The 22,912-nt window shown below is 40.7% G+C and overlaps 1 protein-coding gene across 1 annotated transcript in view; it reads left to right on the top strand.

Moving 5' to 3' along the window:
• Positions 1-22,912, top strand: part of PNPLA7 (patatin like phospholipase domain containing 7) — a gene marked incomplete in the record, with an annotated part of 4,152,928 nt that overhangs the window by 2,296,237 nt on the left and 1,833,779 nt on the right. Inside the window, 1 exon segment of the mRNA XM_044064320.1 lies at positions 19,966-20,079. Coding sequence (XP_043920255.1) covers positions 19,966-20,079 — 114 coding nt within the window.

The raw sequence follows: 22,912 nt of genomic DNA on the forward strand, positions 1-22,912 counted from the left end.
GTAATCCTATCGCTAGGCTTGTAAAGGCCCCAGGGCCATTAGCCTAGTACACACATATGAACCTATGAATGCACCCACAGTGCTCCTTATTCTGTCAGTTCTGTTAATTGTGGGAGTGCAGCTTTAAGAAGCATGGTTTTACCCTGCATAAGGGTCATGTGCAGGCATATTATGAATAAGTTCCATCTGTGGTGTGCACCATCTACGATCAGATGTCCAACACCCACCTGACATTCATTCATTGCCTTTCACCTCAGTTAAACATAAGTCATCTTTTGCTGTAGCTAGGGATAGTGGAGTACCTCCCTGCCCCTTAGATGGGGATTCTTAGGATCCTGGGCACCTTTTCTTCCTGTGACCTAACAGAAGATGAGACCTTTCTTCTCTGTACCTTCCCTTCAGATGACCCTTCCTTCATCTAGAAACATGCTCAAGCTTATGAGGTCCATTGTGCACTAACTTTCAGCTCCTATATCTTCTCCTAAAAAAAGGCTAAACTAATATTGGGAAATATTGATGAGGCACCTGTGGTTGTCCCATTATGGAACCTGGCATGATAGATGTAATTTATGTCATCTTCCATTCCATGAGGATTCTATTTCCTCAATTCCATTTAACTCTTTCTATCAACTTTCTAGGGGGTTCTTTCTCAGCTGGAGATTTATTTAGTGTTGTTCCCTTCGTGAGTGAGGAAAGGGAAGTAGAGGAGAAGATCATGGTCATCAAGCAGAAGAATGTGGCAGGATGTTCTTTCACTCTCATCTTCCTCTGCTTAGCATGAAGATGTATATCATGTAATGTGTCCAAATCGGTTCAGGTGTATGCTACCAATGTGGTCTTCTACCAGCAAGAATGCAGTCATATTATCCACCCAGGCTTGCCTTAGAGTTTCTTAGAACCATACCCTGGTCTCCATCAAGAAACACTGCCATGAAAAGCCCCATTTGCGGTTGCTAATGGTTGCTCATCTTTTCTCCTCTTTGGCCATCCCACTGACACAGAATCAGCCAAATCAATTTGGAATGCTGGTGTTGCAGTTTGATACCTTACCACTACACCAGCAGGCTGGAGGATTAGAACCTGTGACACTCTTGTGCTTTCGTTTGATCTAGCTAAATGCTAATTTATTGAACACTGGACAACTTCCTTGTGAATCATGTTATGTCAGCTTTGAAGTGTCAGACTGATTTTTTATAATCTTTATCTGTAAAACAGTAAGCCAGCAGTTGCATAGATCTCTTAAAGAACTGAATAAACATGCATAGGTTTACAGTAAATTGCTTCCTAAAGTATCATCCCAGTCTCAGTAATGAGCACATTCAGTGTGTTAAAACCTTATGGGTATCTGTGTGACATCAGCAAATAAAAAGGATTTGCTCTCCACTGGTGTCAGTCTAGTAGCTTTTATCAGCTTCATGCAAGAGATAAAATTATTCAAGTGCATTTTAAAATAAAAAGAAAAAAGTTATGAAAGAAAAAGAGGTAACTAAAGACCGTTGTTTCTAATAGTGTTCTCTGAACTGTAAAACAGTGGAGCTCAGAAAATGACGCACTTGGCCATTTTTCTCACTTAATGTGCTTTGTAGTTGCTAGGCATCGTATGACCTTTTTTATTCTTTGCTATTTATACTAATTAATGCAGCTTTTTCTGATGCTTGTTTCGGCTATGAATATGAAGTACATCAGAGACATGTGACTGCACAAAATAATCTGCTGTAGTATTTATCTGTGTGATATTACGATCCGCAGGTGATGCTATGGAGCAGTGAAAGATTAGGGTCAGCAGTTGTAGGCCTCTGTCAGGGAGTAATGCATCTAGATGTGCATATTGCTTTGGTAATGGAAATTTTTGTAAGCCAGTCATATTCATTTAATCAAACATGCCTCAACTGCCATGATTTTTCACACAATAATGTATGTTTCCTTTGCAAAGGCTGTCCATTTATAGCAATTTTGTGGTTATTTCTGAATTTGCAAATTACGTAAGCGCTGCTCTAGTTTCATTAACAAAATCCATAATTATTAATGTACATAAGGAAAGGGTACATTATAAATTCAGCATCCTTTCATATTTTTCAATGGTACAGGATACAGTTGCTATACATTTTGAAAATTAGTGCTAGGAATTTTAACGTTGACAAAATGATGTAGCTGGCTTTCATTTTTTTTTTTTTTTCTAAATACAATGATTCTGCAGCTGATTACATTATGTATTGATGATGCCTGATTTTAATAGTGTGATTAGGAATTCATGCAGGTTTTGACATGTACAGACATGAATTTTGTGATTAATTATCAGTACTAATTGACAAATGTTTTAGAGTAAGAGGCATGCATTGGTGTATTTGTATCGTGTGGACCTTAAATAGAGCTGGTTGGGGACACATAGATCATCATCTGCCTGTCTCCTTAGATGTCTTTCAGATCAGTTTTTTTTTTTGGTTCTTCAGTTCATTATCTTCGGGTGTTAAAATGTATTTTAGTGGCAGCTGTACTTGTCCTTTTGAATATATCAAAAAATGTTCTTGAGGTGAAGATTACCCCAAAGGGTCACTTGGTAATGCTTTGAAATTTTGGGAAATAACACAGTTGCAAGTTTTGTATTAAATGAAAGCAGACTGGAAACATGCACACTACTGTAAAAGAACATTTTGTGCTCCACATCCAGTAAAAGTTATATGCTTGGTGGAGGTGATAGAACTGGAAGGTGTAATAGGAGTAATAGTGTAGAGTTTACAAGCTGAGTGGCAGTAAGAAATGAGGGTAGACACTAAGAGGAGAACTTGGGACAAGCCTGAGCAGGAGACACAGCTACAAGAAGGACAAGGGGTGGTAGATATATGTTCAAAGGGAGTATACAGAGAAGGTTTTAGAGATGCGATCCATGTCCATTTTTGAGCTAGTGATATGGCATTGAGAAGGTGGTAGCGTGAGTAGATGATCAGTGGCCTGTGGAAGAAAAGGTGTGGGATGATTAGATGAGAGATTAACTAAGACGGAGATAGTATTAGAAAGCAATAACAGATGATATGATAAGGGAATGTAGCTGCATTTGTTTTTGTTAAAAATATGGCAGCTTATCCTTCTAGTTTTAAGTGCTGCAATAGTATGGCTTACATTCTTCCTGCTGCAGTGCATGTGCACTTTGAAGAACCTACATTTTCACATGCAGTCTTCAAAATGGCAAGTGTTGAGGGGGTTGAAGTAGTACATCCTCCCTTTTGTGTGTGTGTGCTTCTGTCTATATAAAGTTACATTGTCTGATGATGTCCTTTTCATTCTTCCTCACTGATTGGTTACAGATCCGATCCTCTGATTGGACTCGGTTGCATTTTCCAGACTTTAGATGCCAGTCTTGAGCTTCTCCCTCTTCCTATAATGCCCTACAGTACCTCTAACTCCTCAGATCTCGTTTGCTGCCAAATGTGGTAAGCCAGATGATTTCTAAGTCTCGAGCTGTAAGGAACCCTATTTCTAAAATTTTAACCTTTCACTCCTTGAATTGTTGCCGTCTTGATAGTTTCTTTCCTCCCTCAGTACTCTATGGAATGTCTGTATATTGTGTTTTCCTGGAAACTCTTATCTTATCTTATTTTACCTGGCTTTAAGACAAATGTTTACTTGCCCACTTTTTGGTATTTTAAAGTTTTACTTAGTACCTTTCGGAATTGTTTGTTTAGCAACTCTTAATGAACTGACTCTCTTGTGCAGTGTAAAGCCACAAGTAGTGCCAAGCGTGAACTCTTTGCGGCAATATGTTCCTTTTTCCTGTGCCCCTGTAAATTTCTTTATTTTAAAACACTTCAACATGTTGTCGTGCTTTGACTTATGTTTTCCGTGTTGTGCCCTGCCCTCTTAGCATCTAGTTTTAGGATGCGGTGATTCATGAATCTCCTTTTGGGAGCTCTTCTGTATGTGATGTTCTTCATGTTTCACTGTTGCAGCCATTACATTTGGGATAATCTGCTGACAGGTTGCCCTCAGTCGGCCTGATTAACAAAGTCTTGGGTCCTGCATCAGTTGCTGTCCCTTCTTCCATGACGTCAGGTCATCAGGGGTATGAAACATGCAGCCGATGCCATTACATCAGTCTTTCTTGCCGCGCGGTGCCCGAAGCAGAAGCAGTTCGCAAGTGCCGGTTGGCCCACCCCTGAAATTTTCGTTTTCGAGTTTCAGAACCGAAGTCTTCAACTAAAAGCTAAGTACCCCGTTGGGGAAACTTTTTCTTGCTCCTTACCGATGTCAGTAAAAGTTAATAATTGCATTACTTGTGGAAAGCAAATACCTCATAAGGATTTTCATTTGTATTGTATTCCTTGCCTAGGCCCTGAGCATAACGTACCTTGCTGTCGGTTTTGTGCAAGATTTAATCAATGCACTATTAAATGTCGGTATATTTTTGCTTCTAAATTATTTGGATCACGATTTAACTGTTCAGAAATAACATCTGTTAGCAATCCAACTACCGGAATACGTAAAAAAAGCAAAGAAAAAGACAGAGACAAACCGTTGAGGTCCAAAACTGACGACGACGCTTCTCCTAAGCCAGTCGCTAATTCACCGGTATTCATTGAGGCGCATTCGCAGCCCCTGATACCCGCTACTTTTGATTAGCAGGCGTCTACTAAGACCCATTAAGATTCTGGTATGCCACGAGATGCTTTAAGTATTGAACCCGTGGATGTCTCTACCTTAGATGGGTCCGGAGCCACTCTGCAGGCACCAGCTTCTGAGGGTGTTTTCAGGCCTAAAGATTTGTATATTAAACCAACGCCATCTTCAAAACTAAGGCCAAAATCTATTTCTATGTCTAAAAAAATGACGCTTGGGCCACGTGTATAGGCCCCAATGCCTAAAAAACAAATGGTCAAAATGGCTGAAGATTTAATTACCTTGATCAGGGGTAGCCAATCCCCTCCTGCTAAGAAGCCTAGGCAAGGCACTGACTATTAATCTTCAGATCAGGATTGTATTTCTTCTGATTCTTCTGCTGAACAGGATTTATCTATACCTACTTATGAGGACTCTGATGCAGAAGATTCCATCCCTTCTGCTTCTCCCCCTGAGGATTTCTCTTTTGGAGAAACTTTACATACCTTAAGGGAACATTTCCACAGGGAAAGTCAGGATTTCTCTGACTCTAAAAAGAAACTTAGGGATTTTCTTCTTCCTCAGCATAGGCCTTTGGCTATACCTCCTGTTCTAGACATTGTTGATGATGTTTTTTCAGAATCCAGTATGACTCTTGATTCTCTGCCTCTGGCTCCTAGTAAGCCAGACAGATACTACAGGGTTCCTGACTCCCACAAATTCCTTTTCAAAAACCCTACTGCAGATCCTGAAACCATTTCTCAGGGTCTCAAGGGCGTTAAGGCCTCTACTGCTAAAAATCCTACCCCTTCTGATAGAGATTCTAGGGCGCTGGATAGATGGGGTAAGAAGGTTTACACGTCTGCAGCCTTGGCAATCAGAGCTTTAAACTGTCAGTTTTCATATGCTTAAATAGCAACAGCATGTCATAGGACTACTTAAACAGAAAATGATGTTGATCTCTGACTGTGTGGAAAATAGTTGCAGGATTTATTACATTCAGCTGAACAAGTTGGAAAACATACTTTGCAATGTGGTTTTGATTCTTTGTAGGCCTCTTGCAGGGCCGCTGTAACTGGATCTGTGATAAGAAGGCATGCTTGGCTCAAAGAGCAAAATCTGCCTGACCATGTTAAAGCAAAATTGTTGGATTCTCCTTTACAGCAGGACAGTCTCTTTGGTAATAAGGCTGAAGAATTTTTAAAAAAGATGGAAGATAAAGCTAAATCTATGCAAACTGTGAAAGATTTCTTACAGGTGCAGCCTCCCAGATTTAGTAGGCACTGGCCTACTAAGAACTGGTCCTTTCTAGTTCCGTCGAGAGCCGCTCAAGTCAAATCCAGACATTCCAAAGGCTCCAGGTTTCAGTCACAAGGAACTTTTAGAACAAAACAATGGGGTGCCTCCACCTCCAAATCTGGAAGCAACAAGGCACCTCCCTATGGTAAACAGTCTCAATGACTTTCCTCTACAATCACCAAGCACTTATCTTTTAGCCGACCCTTTGGAGGGAAAACTGGCACTTCATGCAGAAAACTGGCAACTGATTACCCAGGACAAATGGGTTTTAAATATAGTATCCCAGGGATACAGATTTCATTTCTACACATTGCCATTCCCAAACGGATGGCCAGATCTGCCCCCAAATCAGTGGGCAGAGGCCCAGAAACAAGTTCTGTCCCCCATGAATATGGGGGCTATTCAACCAGTACCAGAAGAGGAAAAGGGACAAGGTTTCTATTCAAGACTTTTCCTGGTACCCAGAAAAGACAAATCATGGCGTCCAATTCTGGACTTATCCACTCTAAATACATTTCTGGACATTCCAAAATTCAAGATGCTGACTCTTCAACAGTTACTACCTATGCTAGGCAAAGATGCCTGGTTGGTACCTCTAGACTTAAAAGAAGCTTACCTGCATAATCCCAATCAGGGAATCTTGCAGAAGATACCTCCGCTTCAAAGCAGGTTACTTGCATTACCAGTTCTTTGCACTGCCCTTTGACTTATCTACTGCGCCCAGGGTCTTTACAAAGTGCCTGGCTCCAATAATTGCATTTTGCAGGCAAAGAAATATTCAGATCTATTTCTATGTCTAAAAAATGACTCTTGGGCAACCTACTTATGAGGACTCTGATGTAGAAGATTCCATCCAGTTGTCTAATTCAGGCAGAAAGCAAGGACATTCTTCTAAAGCATCTGGCATTTGTAAAAAGGGTTCTACCTTGTCTAGGGTACACCATAAACGAAAAGAAATCACAACTGGTACCCTCTCAAAAAATTACATTCCTGGTTGCAAGCTTGAATACAACTGCCCAGATGACTTACCTTACGCCAGAAAAGCAAATTCAATTGGTGACTTACTTCAAACAGGTGGCCAGAAAAACCCTGCTATCTGCAAGGCAAATTCTGCAGGCCTTGGGGTTCATGGCCTCCTGCATTCTTCTAATTCCAAATGCAAGGCTGCATATGAGGAAACTTCAGTGGTACTTAAAAAGTTTATGGAGTCAACATTGTCACAGCCTGGAAACAATGATTCCTATTATACCTTGCCTGCAACTAGAATTCCGATGGTGGGCAGAAGCTTGCCACCAAAACAAGGGACTGTCATTCACTCCACTCCCTGCTGCCAAAACACTAACTACAGATGCATTAGACTATGCTTGGGGGGCTCATCTGGCAGGAAAGTGCATTCAGGGCAAATGGAGCCCAAATCAAATGCACCTACATATCAATCAGAAAGAGATGCTAGCTGTACAGAATGCTCTGACAGCCTACAAGGATTACCTTCATCCAGGACAACTAATGGTAAAGACAGACAAAACCCTTTGCAGACTAGCCATGGCATTGTGGAACACGGCCTTGACCTGCCAAATACAACTACAAGCTCAATTCCTGCCAGGAAAGCTAAATACTCTGGCAGACTGACTAAGCAGAAATCTTATGGACCCACACAAATAGAAACTGGAACCACAAGTTTTCAACATGTTAACATGCAAATGGGGGGAGCCCAGACATAGATCTTTTTGCCTTGCCCAAGAACTATCAGTTGGACAAATTCTGCACAAGAATTCATCACAAAAAAGCTTGGAAAGTGGATGCTCTATCATTCAGCTGGAAAACCCTATCAGTCTATGCTTTTCCCCCTCTGCCTCTGCTCTCTAAAGTCCTACTAAAAGTCAGACAGGGCAAACCAAAAATGATTCTGATTGCTTCAGACTGGCCTCGCCAACACTGGTACCCACTCCTGCACAATGTGTCACACCTTCCTCCATGGCACCTGCCTCAGACACCTTACCTACTGTCTTAGCAGAATTACCAAATTCTGCACACACTGCTCCAAACGTTGAATCTTGCAGCATGGTTAATCGGCTACTTTCACCTTTGACATCTCTCAGCAAACCTGTGATGGATGTCATTTTGGAGGCTAGAAGGCCTGATACTAGAAAATCTTATGCTGACAAATGGAAAAGGTTATGTGCCTGGAACCAGTCACAAGAAATAAGCACAGCAATGCCCAATATTCCTCAGATTCTGCAATACTTAACTGAGATGCTTCACAAGGGCCTATCTTTTTCTTCCATAAAAATCCATGATTCTGCCATTTCAGCTCATTACAACACAGAACCTCCCCTCTTCTCTCATCCTCTGCTTAAGTAGTATCTCAGAGGGGCCAAAAATTTAAGACCTCCCAGGAGAGCACCAACTCCTGCATGAGACCTCAGTTTTGTTTTGGAAAAACTCACTCTCCCTCCTTTTGAGCCAGCTGCTACTGCAGAACTAAAATTTCTCTCTTGGAAAACAGCATTCCTTTAGCAGTCACTTCAGCTAGAAGGATTTCAGAATTACAGGCTCTTATGGCAGTGGAGCCTTTCATTATCTTTCATCCGGACAGAGTGGCTCTCCAGACCAATCCATCTTTTATGCCTAAGGTGGTATCCAGTGTGGCTCTTAATCAGACCATTCATCTGCCAACTTTCTTTCCCAATCTGCAGAACAAGGGTGAGCTGATTCTGCATTCATTGGATATACACAGACAACTCAGATTCTACGAAACAGGGCAAAATCTCTAAGAAAATCTGAATAGCTGTTGGTGGCATTTGCTGCAGGGCAGAGGGAAAGGCTATTTCAAAGCAGACTATTTGCAAATGGTTAAGCCATTGTATTCGCTTTCTGCTATATGCACCATGGTAAATCTATCCTCAAGGGGATCAGATCTCATTCCACCAGGTCTGCATCTACTTCAGCAGCCTTTCTCAGAGAGGTTCCTACCAGACACATTCTAGAAGCTGCTACCTGGAGCCCAGTTCATGCTCACCAAACATTACCATTTATCTCTCTTCTCTAAATCCAGAGCTGGCTTTGCCACTGCTGCCCTGCAGGGCCTTATAGCTGCTCCTAATTCTGTATAAATCCATCCTCCCAACAATAGCTTTGGGATTCTACCCAAATGCAATGACTGCAACAGTGAAACACGAAGAACATAGTACAGTTGTGTACACTTACCATAAATGTAGAGGGTCGAGTGTATTCACTGTTGCAGTCCTGGTTACCCACCCTCCAGCCCTGCTTTTTCTGTTACTATACCTCTCCTTTCTTTTACTATGCTTAAAAGCCTTTTTGGTGTATTTGCTTTTGTTTGGAGGTATGTTTTTTTGTGTTTTAAATTATATACATATATATATATATATATTTTGCTCCCCATTTGAGGGGCACCCGACATCTGGGGCAAGAAAAATTTATGTAATGGCGTCTGCTGCCTGTTTTATATCCCTGACTTCATGAAAGAAGCGACAGCAACCGACGCAGGACCCAAGACTTTGTTAATCAGGCCGACTTTGGGCATCTTGCCAGCAGATTACCCCAAATGTAATGACTGCAACAGTGAATACACTCAACATCTACATTTATGGTAAAAGTGTACACAACTGTACTTTCTTTGATGTGTCATTGGTGTATTCTCCAGCATTGTGGTTTCACCACCACTGCAGTGGGTTGTGTTGCTTCCTTACTTGGTGCATTCCTGGATTTGCTTCTTGTTTCTCTGGTTCACAGGTCTCAGTTTTTCTCTCGGTGTTTCACAGGCACATGTGTTGTTGACCATTCCTATTGGGTTTGTGTGTTTTCTGTAGATCACTTTTTTTTTTCCAACCAGCTGTTTGTTGGATGGTGTCATTTGCATGCTCAGGCCTTTGCCATCCAGTGATGATGATCTAACTGGGAAGTGTGCACTGACTTTAGCTGAGCTGTCTTTTTAGTCCTTCAGAGGTTCCCTCCCAGCAACTCCTCAGTCACCCTATCCTTGTTTTCTTCTCTTATTGTTTTAAACTCCATCCTACCCATAATTGGTTTAAATCTGTCTGCCCTACCTATTTCCACTTCCCTTCTAATTTCATTTACAAATTTTTCCGGGTATCCCCTTTCAATGAACATTTTCTGCAATGTGTTACATTCGACCAAAAAGTCTTCATCCAGGGTAGTCATCCTTGATCCCCTCACAAACTGCCCTTTAACTATATTACGCTTGCAGTGTAGGGGATGCGCACTTTCATAATGCAAATAAGAATTAACATAAGTTTTTTTCCTATATACCCTGGATGAAAATGACTTCAACGTGTTATTTTTGACCAATTCAATGTCCAAATATTGTAGAACCTCATGATTCGTATTGTATGTAAATTTAAGGAAATTAGTAGTTTTTCCAATATATTCAAGAAATTCATTAAATCTTTCTTGCCCCCCTATCCAAAAAATAACTATATCATCTAGGAATCTTTTGTACAAGATCCATTCCTTCTTAAACTCTGATTTTAATATATATTTTTCTTCCCATTTGGACAAAACTATGTTGGCAAATGTTGGTGCACATGCTGCACCCATGGACACCCCTGTCCTCTGCTGAAAATATTCTCCATCAAATAACAAAAAATTGTATTTTAAGACGGTGTCCATGAGTGCCACTGATAAAATCTTATCTTCTTGTGTCATAGTTTTATCCAAAAATACACATTCCTCAAACCACTTCATTCCACTAATATGTGGTATGCAGGAAAAAAGATCCACTATGTCTATAGTTATGAATATTAGGTCGGTGCTATAACATTCAGGTGTTAATTGTTTTAAAAAATCCCATGAGTCTTTCAATATCACTCTATTACTTGTCCAAATGTGCTTAGTTGTGATATCTATAAATTTTGCTAGGGGTTCTGTTTTTGACCCTCCTGCAGTAACTATGGGTCTTAGGGGTGGGTCCATCACATTTTTATGGACTTTCGGGATTCCGAACATAGTGGCCATCCTAGGTTTTGTTACTGTTAGAAACTTGTGTAGTTCAGGTTTCAACACCTTTTCTAACACAAAGTCATTCAACATGTTATCTATTCGAAAATATGCCACATTTACCTCATTTCTTGAGACCACTGAATATTTTGTTTCGTCTCTTAATATCGTGTTCATCTTTCCCTCATAGATTATGTTGTCCATGATGACGACACCCCCCCCCTTATCAGGTTTCATCACTCTGATAGTGTCCTCATTAATTAATTCCGTTAATGCTTCTTTTTCATCTTTATTCAAGTTATTGTCATATATCTTCCTATTATTGTTATTATGTTCAGTTCTAATCCCTTCTTCCAAAATTCTTTCAAAGTTTCTTAACTGGGGTAACAAGGGTGGATTAAAAGTAGATTTCTTTTTCAATTTGGTAACTCTATTGTCACTACTATAACCATTGTTGCTTGCCAGCACACTCAAATTTATTCTTCACATAAACAACTTGGTATCCAGAATTGTGGTGGCGGTGTCACCTTTTGAACTAGGAATAAATTTAAAACCTTTACTAAGTAATTTGAAATGGTTAACCTTAACCTCAAAATTACCATAATTGTAAATTGAAAAATCCTTATATGTGTGAATAACCTTGTTTACAACATTAATATCATATACTTCATTTCTATCAAAATTCAAGCTATTTGAAGAGAGGGTGTTGATCAATACCTCCCCCTCCCCCTTCTCCCCCCCCTCCTGTAAAAATTTTCCATATAATTGTGAGGCTTGTATATTTCTTCTGTTTCCCTTACTAAAGGAGGGAACTCTTGGTCATAGGTAAAATTGTTCTGAAAATCTGAATGACTGTAAATGGGTTTATTCCATTTCCTATTGTTAACAAAATTATTAACATTCTTTTTAGACAAGTTAGGTTCTGGATAGTTAGTCCCATTTTCATATTCCATGATGTCCCTGTGTAATTTACCTATTTTACGTTGCATAACCACATTACATTTTTCATCAATTTCATGCCTAATATTATAATATTGTTGCTTCTCTTCCTTAATACTAAATATTAGGTCATTTTTGATAGCTCCATCCATTTCATCAATGTCTTTAGTCAAACACTTAATATTTCTTTCATTTTCTTCTATTATTAATTTAACAACATCTAAACCACATTGATTAAAAACCTTAAGCAAATTTTTGTGAAAAATAGAACCACTGGTAACATTGTTTGGATATTTACAGATACGCAGACCTTTTGGAACAATTTCCTTTTTTAAGCATTCTAATAAGTATGCATTTTCTATATGTAAAGTTTTAAACCTAGTCATAAGGCCTTTAAGTTTGTCAATTTTGACCACATAAGTCTCTCCTTCTTGTCTGTCAAAACCAACATATGTATCGATACCAAAGTCAATATTCTTATTCAACCAGTCTCTAGTGCTGACATGGTTAGAACAATCAGTACCTTTGCTTAAATCCGTACGAGTCGGTTTCTTCCGTTGAGCTCCTACAGCTGTTCCACGACGCTCATTAATCACTTCAGTCCCTTCAGATTCGACACCCAGGATGTTGGGAGTGAGTAAAGGATTAAAATTAGTTGCTGAACCCTCGGAAAAGTCGCCGGCATCATCATCTTCGCCCATAAGCTGCCTCTTCCGTTTGCTTCTACTGTTGTACTGCGGTACCTCCTCGAGCACAGGTTCTTCGCAACCTAACTTAGCTTGACTCCCTAACATCTTGTGGCAAAGGGGAGTCAGTAAATCTATGAGCTCGGTCAACTGTCCAATCAGCTTCCTTGATTGGCCGAGCTCCTCTGATGCTTCCGAACTCATTGCTGTCCTTTTCTCTTTTGGAAAAGTTTCCCTAAGCCCAGAAAGACTCACGAACCAGTAATGAACAACTGAAAGCACTTGAAAGTACCCACAAAACACCGAACAAGTGCTGTAAGCCAAAGGAAACTGCAAACCACGAGTCCACTTCAAATCTTTTAATAACCAACTCCACGGACCATACACATTAACGCAGTTGCACAAAACAATATACCAGCGTTTTCATCCAATCCACTTGGACTTCATCAGACAATGTACTACCATTTAATTAATCTATATATATTAAATTACCAACCCTCCAACCAATGTAAATCCCCCAAAGACATTCAAAATGAACCTATGACCCAACAAGCCTCATTAATATTAAAATTAAGTTAAAAACTTGACTATAAAAGTGCGTGTACATAACACGGCCTTGACCTGCCAAATACAACTACAAGCTCAATTCCTGCCAGGAAAGCTAAATACTCTGGCAGACTGACTAAGCAGAAATCTTATGGACCCACACAAATAGAAACTGGAACCACAAGTTTTCAACATGTTAACATGCAAATGGGGGGAGCCCAGACATAGATCTTTTTGCCTTGCCCAAGAACTATCAGTTGGACAAATTCTGCACAAGAATTCATCACAAAAAAGCTTGGAAAGTGGATGCTCTATCATTCAGCTGGAAAACCCTATCAGTCTATGCTTTTCCCCCTCTGCCTCTGCTCTCTAAAGTCCTACTAAAAGTCAGACAGGGCAAACCAAAAATGATTCTGATTGCTTCAGACTGGCCTCGCCAACACTGGTACCCACTCCTGCACAATGTGTCACACCTTCCTCCATGGCACCTGCCTCAGACACCTTACCTACTGTCTCAGCAGAATTACCAAATTCTGCACACACTGCTCCAAACGTTGAATCTTGCAGCATGGTTAATCGGCTACTTTCACCTTTGACATCTCTCAGCAAACCTGTGATGGATGTCATTTTGGAGGCTAGAAGGCCTGATACTAGAAAATCTTATGCTGACAAATGGAAAAGGTTATGTGCCTGGAACCAGTCACAAGAAATAAGCACAGCAATGCCCAATATTCCTCAGATTCTGCAATACTTAACTGAGATGCTTCACAAGGGCCTATCTTTTTCTTCCATAAAAATCCATGATTCTGCCATTTCAGCTCATTACAACACAGAACCTCCCCTCTTCTCTCATCCTCTGCTTAAGTAGTATCTCAGAGGGGCCAAAAATTTAAGACCTCCCAGGAGAGCACCAACTCCTGCATGAGACCTCAGTTTTGTTTTGGAAAAACTCACTCTCCCTCCTTTTGAGCCAGCTGCTACTGCAGAACTAAAATTTCTCTCTTGGAAAACAGCATTCCTTTTAGCAGTCACTTCAGCTAGAAGGATTTCAGAATTACAGGCTCTTATGGCAGTGGAGCCTTTCATTATCTTTCATCCGGACAGAGTGGCTCTCCAGACCAATCCATCTTTTATGCCTAAGGTGGTATCCAGTGTGGCTCTTAATCAGACCATTCATCTGCCAACTTTCTTTCCCAATCTGCAGAACAAGGGTGAGCGGATTCTGCATTCATTGGATATACACAGACAACTCAGATTCTACGTAAACAGGGCAAAATCTCTAAGAAAATCTGAATAGCTGTTGGTGGCATTTGCTGCAGGGGCAGAGGGAAAGGCTATTTCAAAGCAGACTATTTGCAAATGGTTAAGCCATTGTATTCGTTTCTGCTATATGCACCATGGTAAATCTATCCTCAAGGGGATCAGATCTCATTCCACCAGGTCTGCATCTACTTCAGCAGCCTTTCTCAGAGAGGTTCCTACCAGACACATTCTAGAAGCTGCTACCTGGAGCTCAGTTCATACGTTCACCAAACATTACCATTTATCTCTCTTCTCTAAATCCAGAGCTGGCTTTGCCACTGCTGCCCTGCAGGGCCTTATAGCTGCTCCTAATGCTGTATAAATCCATCCTCCCAACAATAGCTTTGGGATTCTACCCAAATGCAATGACTGCAACAGTGAAACACGAAGAACATAGTACAGTTGTGTACACTTACCATAAATGTAGAGGTTCGAGTGTATTCACTGTTGCAGTCCTGGTTACCCACCCTCCAGCCCCGTTTTTCTGTTACTATACCTCTCCTTTCTTTTACTATGCTTAAAAGCCTTTTTGGTGTATTTGCTTTTGTTTGGAGGTATGTTTTTTTGTGTTTTAAATTATATACATATATATATATATATATATATTTTGCTCCCCATTTGAGGGGCACCCGACATCTGGGGCAAGAAAAATTTATGTAATGGCGTCTGCTGCCTGTTTTATATCCCTGACTTCATGAAAGAAGCGACAGCAACCGACGCAGGACCCAAGACTTTGTTAATCAGGCCGACTTTGGGCATCTTGCCAGCAGATTACCCCAAATGTAATGACTGCAACAGTGAATACACTCGAACATCTACATTTATGGTAAAAGTGTACACAACTGTACTTTCTTTGATGTGTCATTGGTGTATTCTCCAGCATTGTGGTTTCACCACCACTGCAGTGGGTTGTGTTGCTTCCTTTTACTTGGTGCATTCCTGGATTTGCTTCTTGTTTCTCTGGTTCACAGGTCTCAGTTTTTCTCTCGGTGTTTCACAGGGCACATGTGTTGTTGACCATTCCTATTGGGTTTGTGTGTTTTTCTGTAGATCACTTTTTTTTTTTTCCAACCAGCTGTTTGGTTGGATGGTGTCATTTGCATGCTCAGGCCTTTTGCCATCCAGTGATGATGATCTAACTGGGAAGTGTGCACTGACTTTTAGCTGAGCTGTCTTTTTAGTCCCTTCAGAGGTTCCCCCCCTCCCAGCAACTGGTGCGAAGCTTTGGATGGGATGGCTTGGTGTGTATTTCTCTTTTGCAGTGTTGTGGTTGCCCAATCTTTCCTCTGCTTGCATTTTTTTTCTGTGCATCCAGATCCATGCCCCTCATTTCTGTCACTTTGGAGGGCTGGGCCCTGAGCAGCTGTGGTGGATATCGCTGGATGGGAGCAGGGCTGTCTTCTTTTTCCTGACTGTTTGTTTGTGGAACTGAAAAAAAAAGCTTTCTGTCCAGAAAGTATTGATGGAGCACTGATCTTTGTCTCTTCTTGATCCTCCCTGTGCCTCTCCTTTTTGCTACTCTGTTCAGGATCCTTTCTTACAGAGAATTTGTTTTAGCTGTTCAAGCTTGAGAAGTGTTGCTGGTTTCTTGGGGCTCAATTCCCCACCTTAAAGAAACAAGTTTAACTGTCTCTAGGATCTCAGATCCAATGCCTCTGATCCAAGTTTTCTTAGACCCTCCTTCAGATCCAAAGTTTCCATTGGATCTGATAGGTTAACTGTCATTAAGCACTGCAAATTACTTAGGGCCAACATGCAAGGCTTCAGATCCTAACTCTCAGATCTGAAGATCTTTGGACCTCCGTCGGATCTAAAATTCTCCACAGATTCGATAGGTTGGGTGTAATCAAGCACTTCAGATTATTTGAAAATCCTTCAGATCCAAGCTACTTGGATCCATTCGACTATGATTTCCTCTGATGAGATTCCTATGCCTAGGATCCGACATATCCTTGCATCCTAACCTTAGGATCTGACAGAAAACAATTTGCTGGTAGTTTCTTTGGATTCGAATAGTTCCTTGGACTTGATGACCAGTAGCAGTAGCTATATTAAAAACGGTCTCTGTTCTTGTTTTGTATCTTATGAATTGGAAAAAATACAATTTCTGCTTTTTCAAGAAAAGTGGCCTTACAAATGTTGCAGAAGACAAGTTTCACCTAAAGGCTTTCACAGTCAGTGCTATTTCTGTCTAAGAGATGACCACCAATTGCCCCCTTGAAAGCCACCTAGAACTGTTGGGGAAAACAAGACCTTTGTGAGTAGAGCTAGGAACTTCATAGCTTAAGGCCATCTGTACCCACAGAGTATCTTTTGCCACTGAGAGGCAAACTAGGAGATTTCAAAAAAATGAGTGACCCAAAATGCTACCATTTAAAGATGCAATGGAAAGAGAGCAAGAGGCCTTAGTGACCTCACCAGCCCCGCTGACTGAGACCTTTAGACATTATTTCCAGTGAGGTTTCACCTTGTGCGGCTTCTTATTTTTCTGCTGAGTTTTCATTTGTCTTGATTCCTTCAGATGCAGACAGTAGGGCTGTACCTTCTTCTACTACTCGGGCCTCAGAGGTGGATTCAAAGTTATGAAGGTGTGAGATGCCATTTCCCAGGCACTTCAGTGGACCTTGCCCATCAGTTTTTTCAACATGTGAAACCTTAGATGTTAAATCCATCAGTAATGATAACGGACAAGAACAGGAACTGTGAGATATCTGTCATGCTTCACTTTAGCGAAGGATTGGCATCTGTCAACAAAGGTGGCCCAATGTTCTGAAGAGTATGTGTTTTGCAAAGAAGTATGTTGTAGACTCGCAAATAGTAAATCATCCAACAGTGCAGTTCTTTTTTTGAAGTGTACCCCTTTTTCCAAGGAATGGGAGGGTGTTTCCACATGTAACCACCTTCATCCTATCATTTGGACATGTTGATGACAATGAAGTGATGTCTTGTAAGTTTCCTTTAGGATATCTCCTTTGGCAACACTTTTACACTTAGGCAGGAGCATTTGAAAATTGGTTCCATGGATTTTTCTGAATTCAAAAAGTATTACTTAGACCTCTTCAGCATGAACTTGTCTAAAACCCTAGTGATTCCCCTAGTCTTTCAGGCTTGCAGGAACCCCTTCAGACTTTTAGCTCTAAGGTCTGGTTCCCAGCTGCCTGCTACAAAGTCAGCCAGATTTTTTAAGGGTCCTCTTGACCTACAAATACCTTTGTAAAACCTGCAACAGTGCCAGCATTTGTTCCTTAAAAAGTCTGTGAGGGCATTTAAGTTGGTGCCATAACTGAATATGCTAGAGCAGAGTCCTGTCGCCTTTGGAAAAAAGTTATAATTCTATGACAGTTTAGCATCTTCAGCTGTTAACTGAATTTCACATGATCCAACATTAAAGTGAAATCCCAAAAATAACTATGGCATAGCCTTAGTTATTTATGACAAATCTGTGAAGGAAAGATTTGAAGATGAAGTTGAATTTCTTTTGTAGTGAGTAAGCATTCTGTACTGTGCATGTATGATGCAGTGGGTGCGTGTGTTAGGCTGGTGAAGTAAGCATGTTATAACGTGCAGGTATGATGCAGTGGGTGCTTGTAGAAGACTGGTGAAGTAAGCATGTTATATAATGTGCAGGTGTGATCCAGTGGGTTCTTGTAGAAGACTGTAGGGTAGTAGAGGAGGGGCAGGTCCCTTTCCCCACAGAAATCAAGTAGATAGTCTTGAGTACTCGTAGCCCTTTATTCCTCTTCGCTTTTACCATTTGTCCCCTTCCCACTTCTTGGATTAGTCTGTCTCATTTTAAAGGGAACTTGATCAGCCCTGACCTCTGACATATTGATGAGTGAGAATATTTCAGTAGGAGACACCAAACTGGAATTGAAGTTTGTACCTCCCTTCTTGGGGATGCCACCAGCCCTGTTGGGGTACACACACCTTTCTATGACAGTGGTGAAAGAACTTTATGCCTGTAGAGTTGTATAAGTTACTACATGAAGAGCTAGGAAAGATTTCTACTTTAGACTTTTTCTAGTCCTAAAGAAGGATAGCTCCAGAAGACCTGTTTTGTAACTGCAAAGGCTTAACATATTTAAGAGGATGACCAGATTCAAAATGCTTATTATGTAGTTTTTGCTGCCCCTGTTAATTCCAGTGGTTTTCTGTGTCACTGGATGTGAAGGACAACTACCTACACACTCCCATCCTCAAGGAGTACAAGCAATTCTTAAAATTCCAGATGGGCAAAAGACACTTCCAGTTTCTTTCCCTTCTCTTTGGACTGTGAACAATATGACAGTGCAACAAATGCCTGATTCTGTTTTTGCATTCTTGAGGGTGCTAGGTGCTTGCATTTACCCATGCCCATGTGACTGCTTCATGAAATCCTCATCTGTGCAAGGGGGTCAAGAGAGATTGCAAACCCTCACCATGCATTGTCTGACCAACCTGGGCTTCTCCCTAAATATGTAGTAATCACACCTGATCTTGGAAAAGTCAGACTTTTTTTCTGTAGAGTCACCTGAATATAGACAAGTGATGCACTTACCTCTGCAAGAAGCAGCTCTGCAATTAAATTTATTTAAAGACTTGGAAACTACATGACAGTTATCAACTAGAGGGATCTTCAGAGCTCTGTGTTACATGTCCTGTGTATGAGGAAAACCCAGTAACACCACAGGAATCTCTAGTAACAACACAGTCACCCCATACATTAGATGATTTCTTTCACTCCTTACATTAGGAATGGGTTTATTTGGTGGGCCCAGTGGTTAGAGCTTAATTGGCAGAACCATGGTATTCCCCAAAGGAAAGTCAGCCCTTACCATGGATTCAGTGGATCTTACTTGTGGGCACATTTACAGTAGCTGAATGTCCACAGGAACTTGAGCAAAACTGTGCTGTGCAACCAGATCAGACTTGGAGTTAATGGTCCTGTGTTTGACCTTAAAGGCTTTCAAACCAAGCACTCTAAGGGTAGTGATGGGCAAAATCATGGTGATTTGAAGCATAAACAAGACACTCTTTCTAACAAGATGTGCATGCTGGCTGTGCTGGTATGGGAGGTGACTATCCAGCTGGGCTCGTATATACACTCAGCCCAGAACATGATGGCAGACATGCAGAGCAGAACCGGCTTCAACGACTGTGAGAATACACTAGATCCCAGTGTTTTCCTATCTCTTATGCAGAAATAGGGTCTTCCAGAAATTGACCTCTTCACATGGGGGCAAAAAGTATGCACTATAAAGATTTTTTCCAGGTCTGCATGCAAGAAACCATGGACATTTGCTGTAGGGAGAAACATCCTGTGATTGGCTACAAGGAGGTCACTTAAGCATTTTCACAGTAAGAATGGGAAGAGGCACTTGCCTTTTAAAGAAAAGGCAAATAATGTCAGAGCATGACTGTGTTCCATTGCCGTACTGTTTTTCTTTCTACTACCAGTGTATGCAAATAACTTGTTTTCCTAAGTGGCTCTTCTGATGCCATACCATTTCACTTGTCAGAGTAATAACATTTTTTTCGTGTATGCTAGGGTGTGCTAAGCTGCAGTTAAGAATATTTCTCTCTTTATTTCCCTCCAACTGTGTTGCTATTAGTTAAAATTTGTGTACTGTACATTTATCTGCAGGTTGAAGCCCTCACTCGTCAACCCCGAGCCACAACAGTGCATGCAGTACGTGATTCTGAATTGGCCAAGCTGCCTGAAGGAGCTTTGAACTCAATCAAGAGGAAGTACCCCCAGGTCAGAAGCCACTGTTGACTTTACTTCTGTTTTATGTTGTACTGTAAGATTCTTCAGTTAGTTTCTTCAGTCAAAGGCTTTTCACCATTTTCTGTTGCATTAATCACATGTTCTGTCCTCATTGTATTAAGTACCCAAAGTGCTTAGATTTTGCTATTGGATAAGTTTCACTCCTTTTTTTTTTCTCCTGAGAAGTGCTCCTGTGGAGTAACCATTTTGTGAGTCAAATGGGATTCAGTTCACAGTTAGTTGTTTTACCAGCACTATTCAGTTAGTATTTTGACTGTCTTGTCGCAGCATTGCAGTAGCAGGCATTTAAACTAGCATGTTGCAGGACTGTTTAAAGTCACGATTCAGAACTGAGATACGTCTGTGGGAATCCACCAGAGAGGGTTCCCTTTCTCGTCTCAAAATAACTAATCTGATGGCTGGTTCCTATACAGACCTTGGTAATTATAGACATATCAGCCTTTCCAGACTTGTATGCAGCCATGGAATGTACCATAGCAGAACATATTTATGCAGACATAAGCAACTCAGCTGATCTAGATCCCAATCAGCTTTGTTTTGCAAAGTGCACGTCCTGTGCCTGGACCTAATAAGCTTCTTTCAAACAGTTACAGGGGCTGTGAACAGTGGTTGTCCTGTGTGCACTTGACCTGGCCAAGGCTTTTGACACACTTTCCCTGCTGGTATTATTGGAAAATTAGACAAAGTATATCCCTACATTGTCAGCTGGATTGCAGATTTGCTATCCAGAAGATCCAAAGTTTTGAAGGTTGCTAGTTCTGTTTCTGAATGCAGACTTGTAACTAGTGCTACAGAGATCAGTTCTGGGCCGTGTCCTGTTTGACATTTATTTTGTCGACATCCCAGAATTGTGGTTGGCCACGTTTGCATATGATTGGAAACTGGGCACATTATCCACTTATCAACTGATACAAAACAGCTCCAGCAGGGGCTGGAATGTACACATACATGGTGTATCAAAAGCAGCCTGATACTAAATGAATAAAGTACACCACAATAAACATCTGCCAGAAAGGTTGTTTCCCACCTCATATATTTTAAATGCTGATGATCTTCAGACAGATGTGGTCATAAAGAGACCTAGGTACTTATATGCATAACTTTCTTTCATTCAGTCATCATGTTTCCACAGTCAGAAAATCCTTCTGTCTGGCCCAGTTAATTTCCAAGGGAATATCTTCAAGATAAAAAAGAAGTCATCCTACCAATTTACACTTCACTTTGTCAGACCCATCACTGAATATAGTGCCCCTTTGGAATGTACAAATCCAAGCATGTCATTCAACTGGAAAGGCTCCAAAGATTTCTAAGCAAGAAAATTAAAGGTCTTAAATCCTTCAACTACCTTGTTAGATTAACAGAATTCTTGTGTTACTCAGTAGCCTGCAGGTTGCTGCAAGATGACTTGTGTCGTGCTTTTTGAGGCTTAAAAGACAGTCCTATTTGACCCTGTATTTATTTGCGAAACCAGTAGGTTTGGAAACACCCACACTAAGGACTTAAGTCTACACCAGTAAATAAACAAGATTTGCTGGAGAGAGATGTTCCTAACTCAATGTATTCCTAACCGGTGGAATAAGTTACCACTACAGGTCAAACAAAGTACTACCTTGGCTACCATTAAAGCTAGTCCTGGTGACTGAATGGATAGACACTGATTTATACCAAAGTTATCATGTACTGCACTATTCAGTTTGGGGAGTTGGGCACTATTAAGTGCTTAATAAGGGTGACAAGAATTTCTAAGGCTGTATGCTTAAAGATGTATATGACTAGGAATCTTATGGTCACCATGAATGTTTGCCGAGTAAATTCTTGTGCTGCTTATCTCCAGGAGGAAAGAGGAATAATACCAAAATCAGTAAGGAATCCCATCCAGAACTGAGGTATTGCCCTTAGTCTTGTCTTCCAATTTTTGGTCAGCACCCTCCAGAGTGATCTAGGCCATTAAGACTGTGCATGAGTCTTACCCAAACTAGGTACGTCTGTCCTGGACAAGTATTCCCTTATTCTGTCATCTAACTGCTCCAGCTGTTCATCTGTGCAACTCGCGGTTCTGCTCTTGTTCCTCTCTTCGGTAAATTGAATGTCTTCTTAACATCATTGCATTTTGCTCCCTCTGATTTAAATGCCCTCACCTGTAACCTGCCGTACCCTGTATCAGCACTACCTTCACTAGCATGTCCTATCCCCTCTTCTCTTCCTCCTCTTGCTTAATATCTAATAGCAATAACCGTGACTTTGCAATCACGTTGGTTACAAAAAAATAGCTAGAATTGGAAATACTATTTTTAGTTTTTTTGTAAACCTTTTTGTATTTTTGTCTGTATCATGTTTTATTTTTCTCCTTGTTTTAAACTTTGTAATTCATGTTTTATGCATTTTCTACCAAGACTGTTTTTGTTGGAGCTTTACTTCCCAGGCCTCCGCTGAAAATGGACTCATGTGACCCAGATGAACTTTCTGAGTAAACAAATGTCAATAAATAAATCTTTAGAACATAGCTTGGAATAATTTAATAAACTTCTCCCACATACAAGATGGGGTTTTGTTTAGAGACAAATACCTCTGGTTGTCCAGTTTAGCTTCCATATGCTTCAGGCTGAGAAAACTTTTGGCCTGATCTGCAGTATAGTATAATAATTTACCTATATTTCCCTGGATCTCCTATACCTTTTGTAAAGAGCTTGGAACATACTTATCTTCTCCTGCAGCCTGAGGAGCTGACTTTTGCAGATCATTAACTTAATACCAGCATTTCCCATTGATATCCCAGTGTGCTCTTTTAAAAACCTGATTAAGA

The sequence above is a fragment of the Protopterus annectens genome, chromosome 2.part2 (assembly GCF_019279795.1).
Source record: "Protopterus annectens isolate FY-2018-M chromosome 2.part2, PAN1.0, whole genome shotgun sequence".
Taxonomy (NCBI): Eukaryota; Metazoa; Chordata; order Ceratodontiformes; family Protopteridae; genus Protopterus; species Protopterus annectens.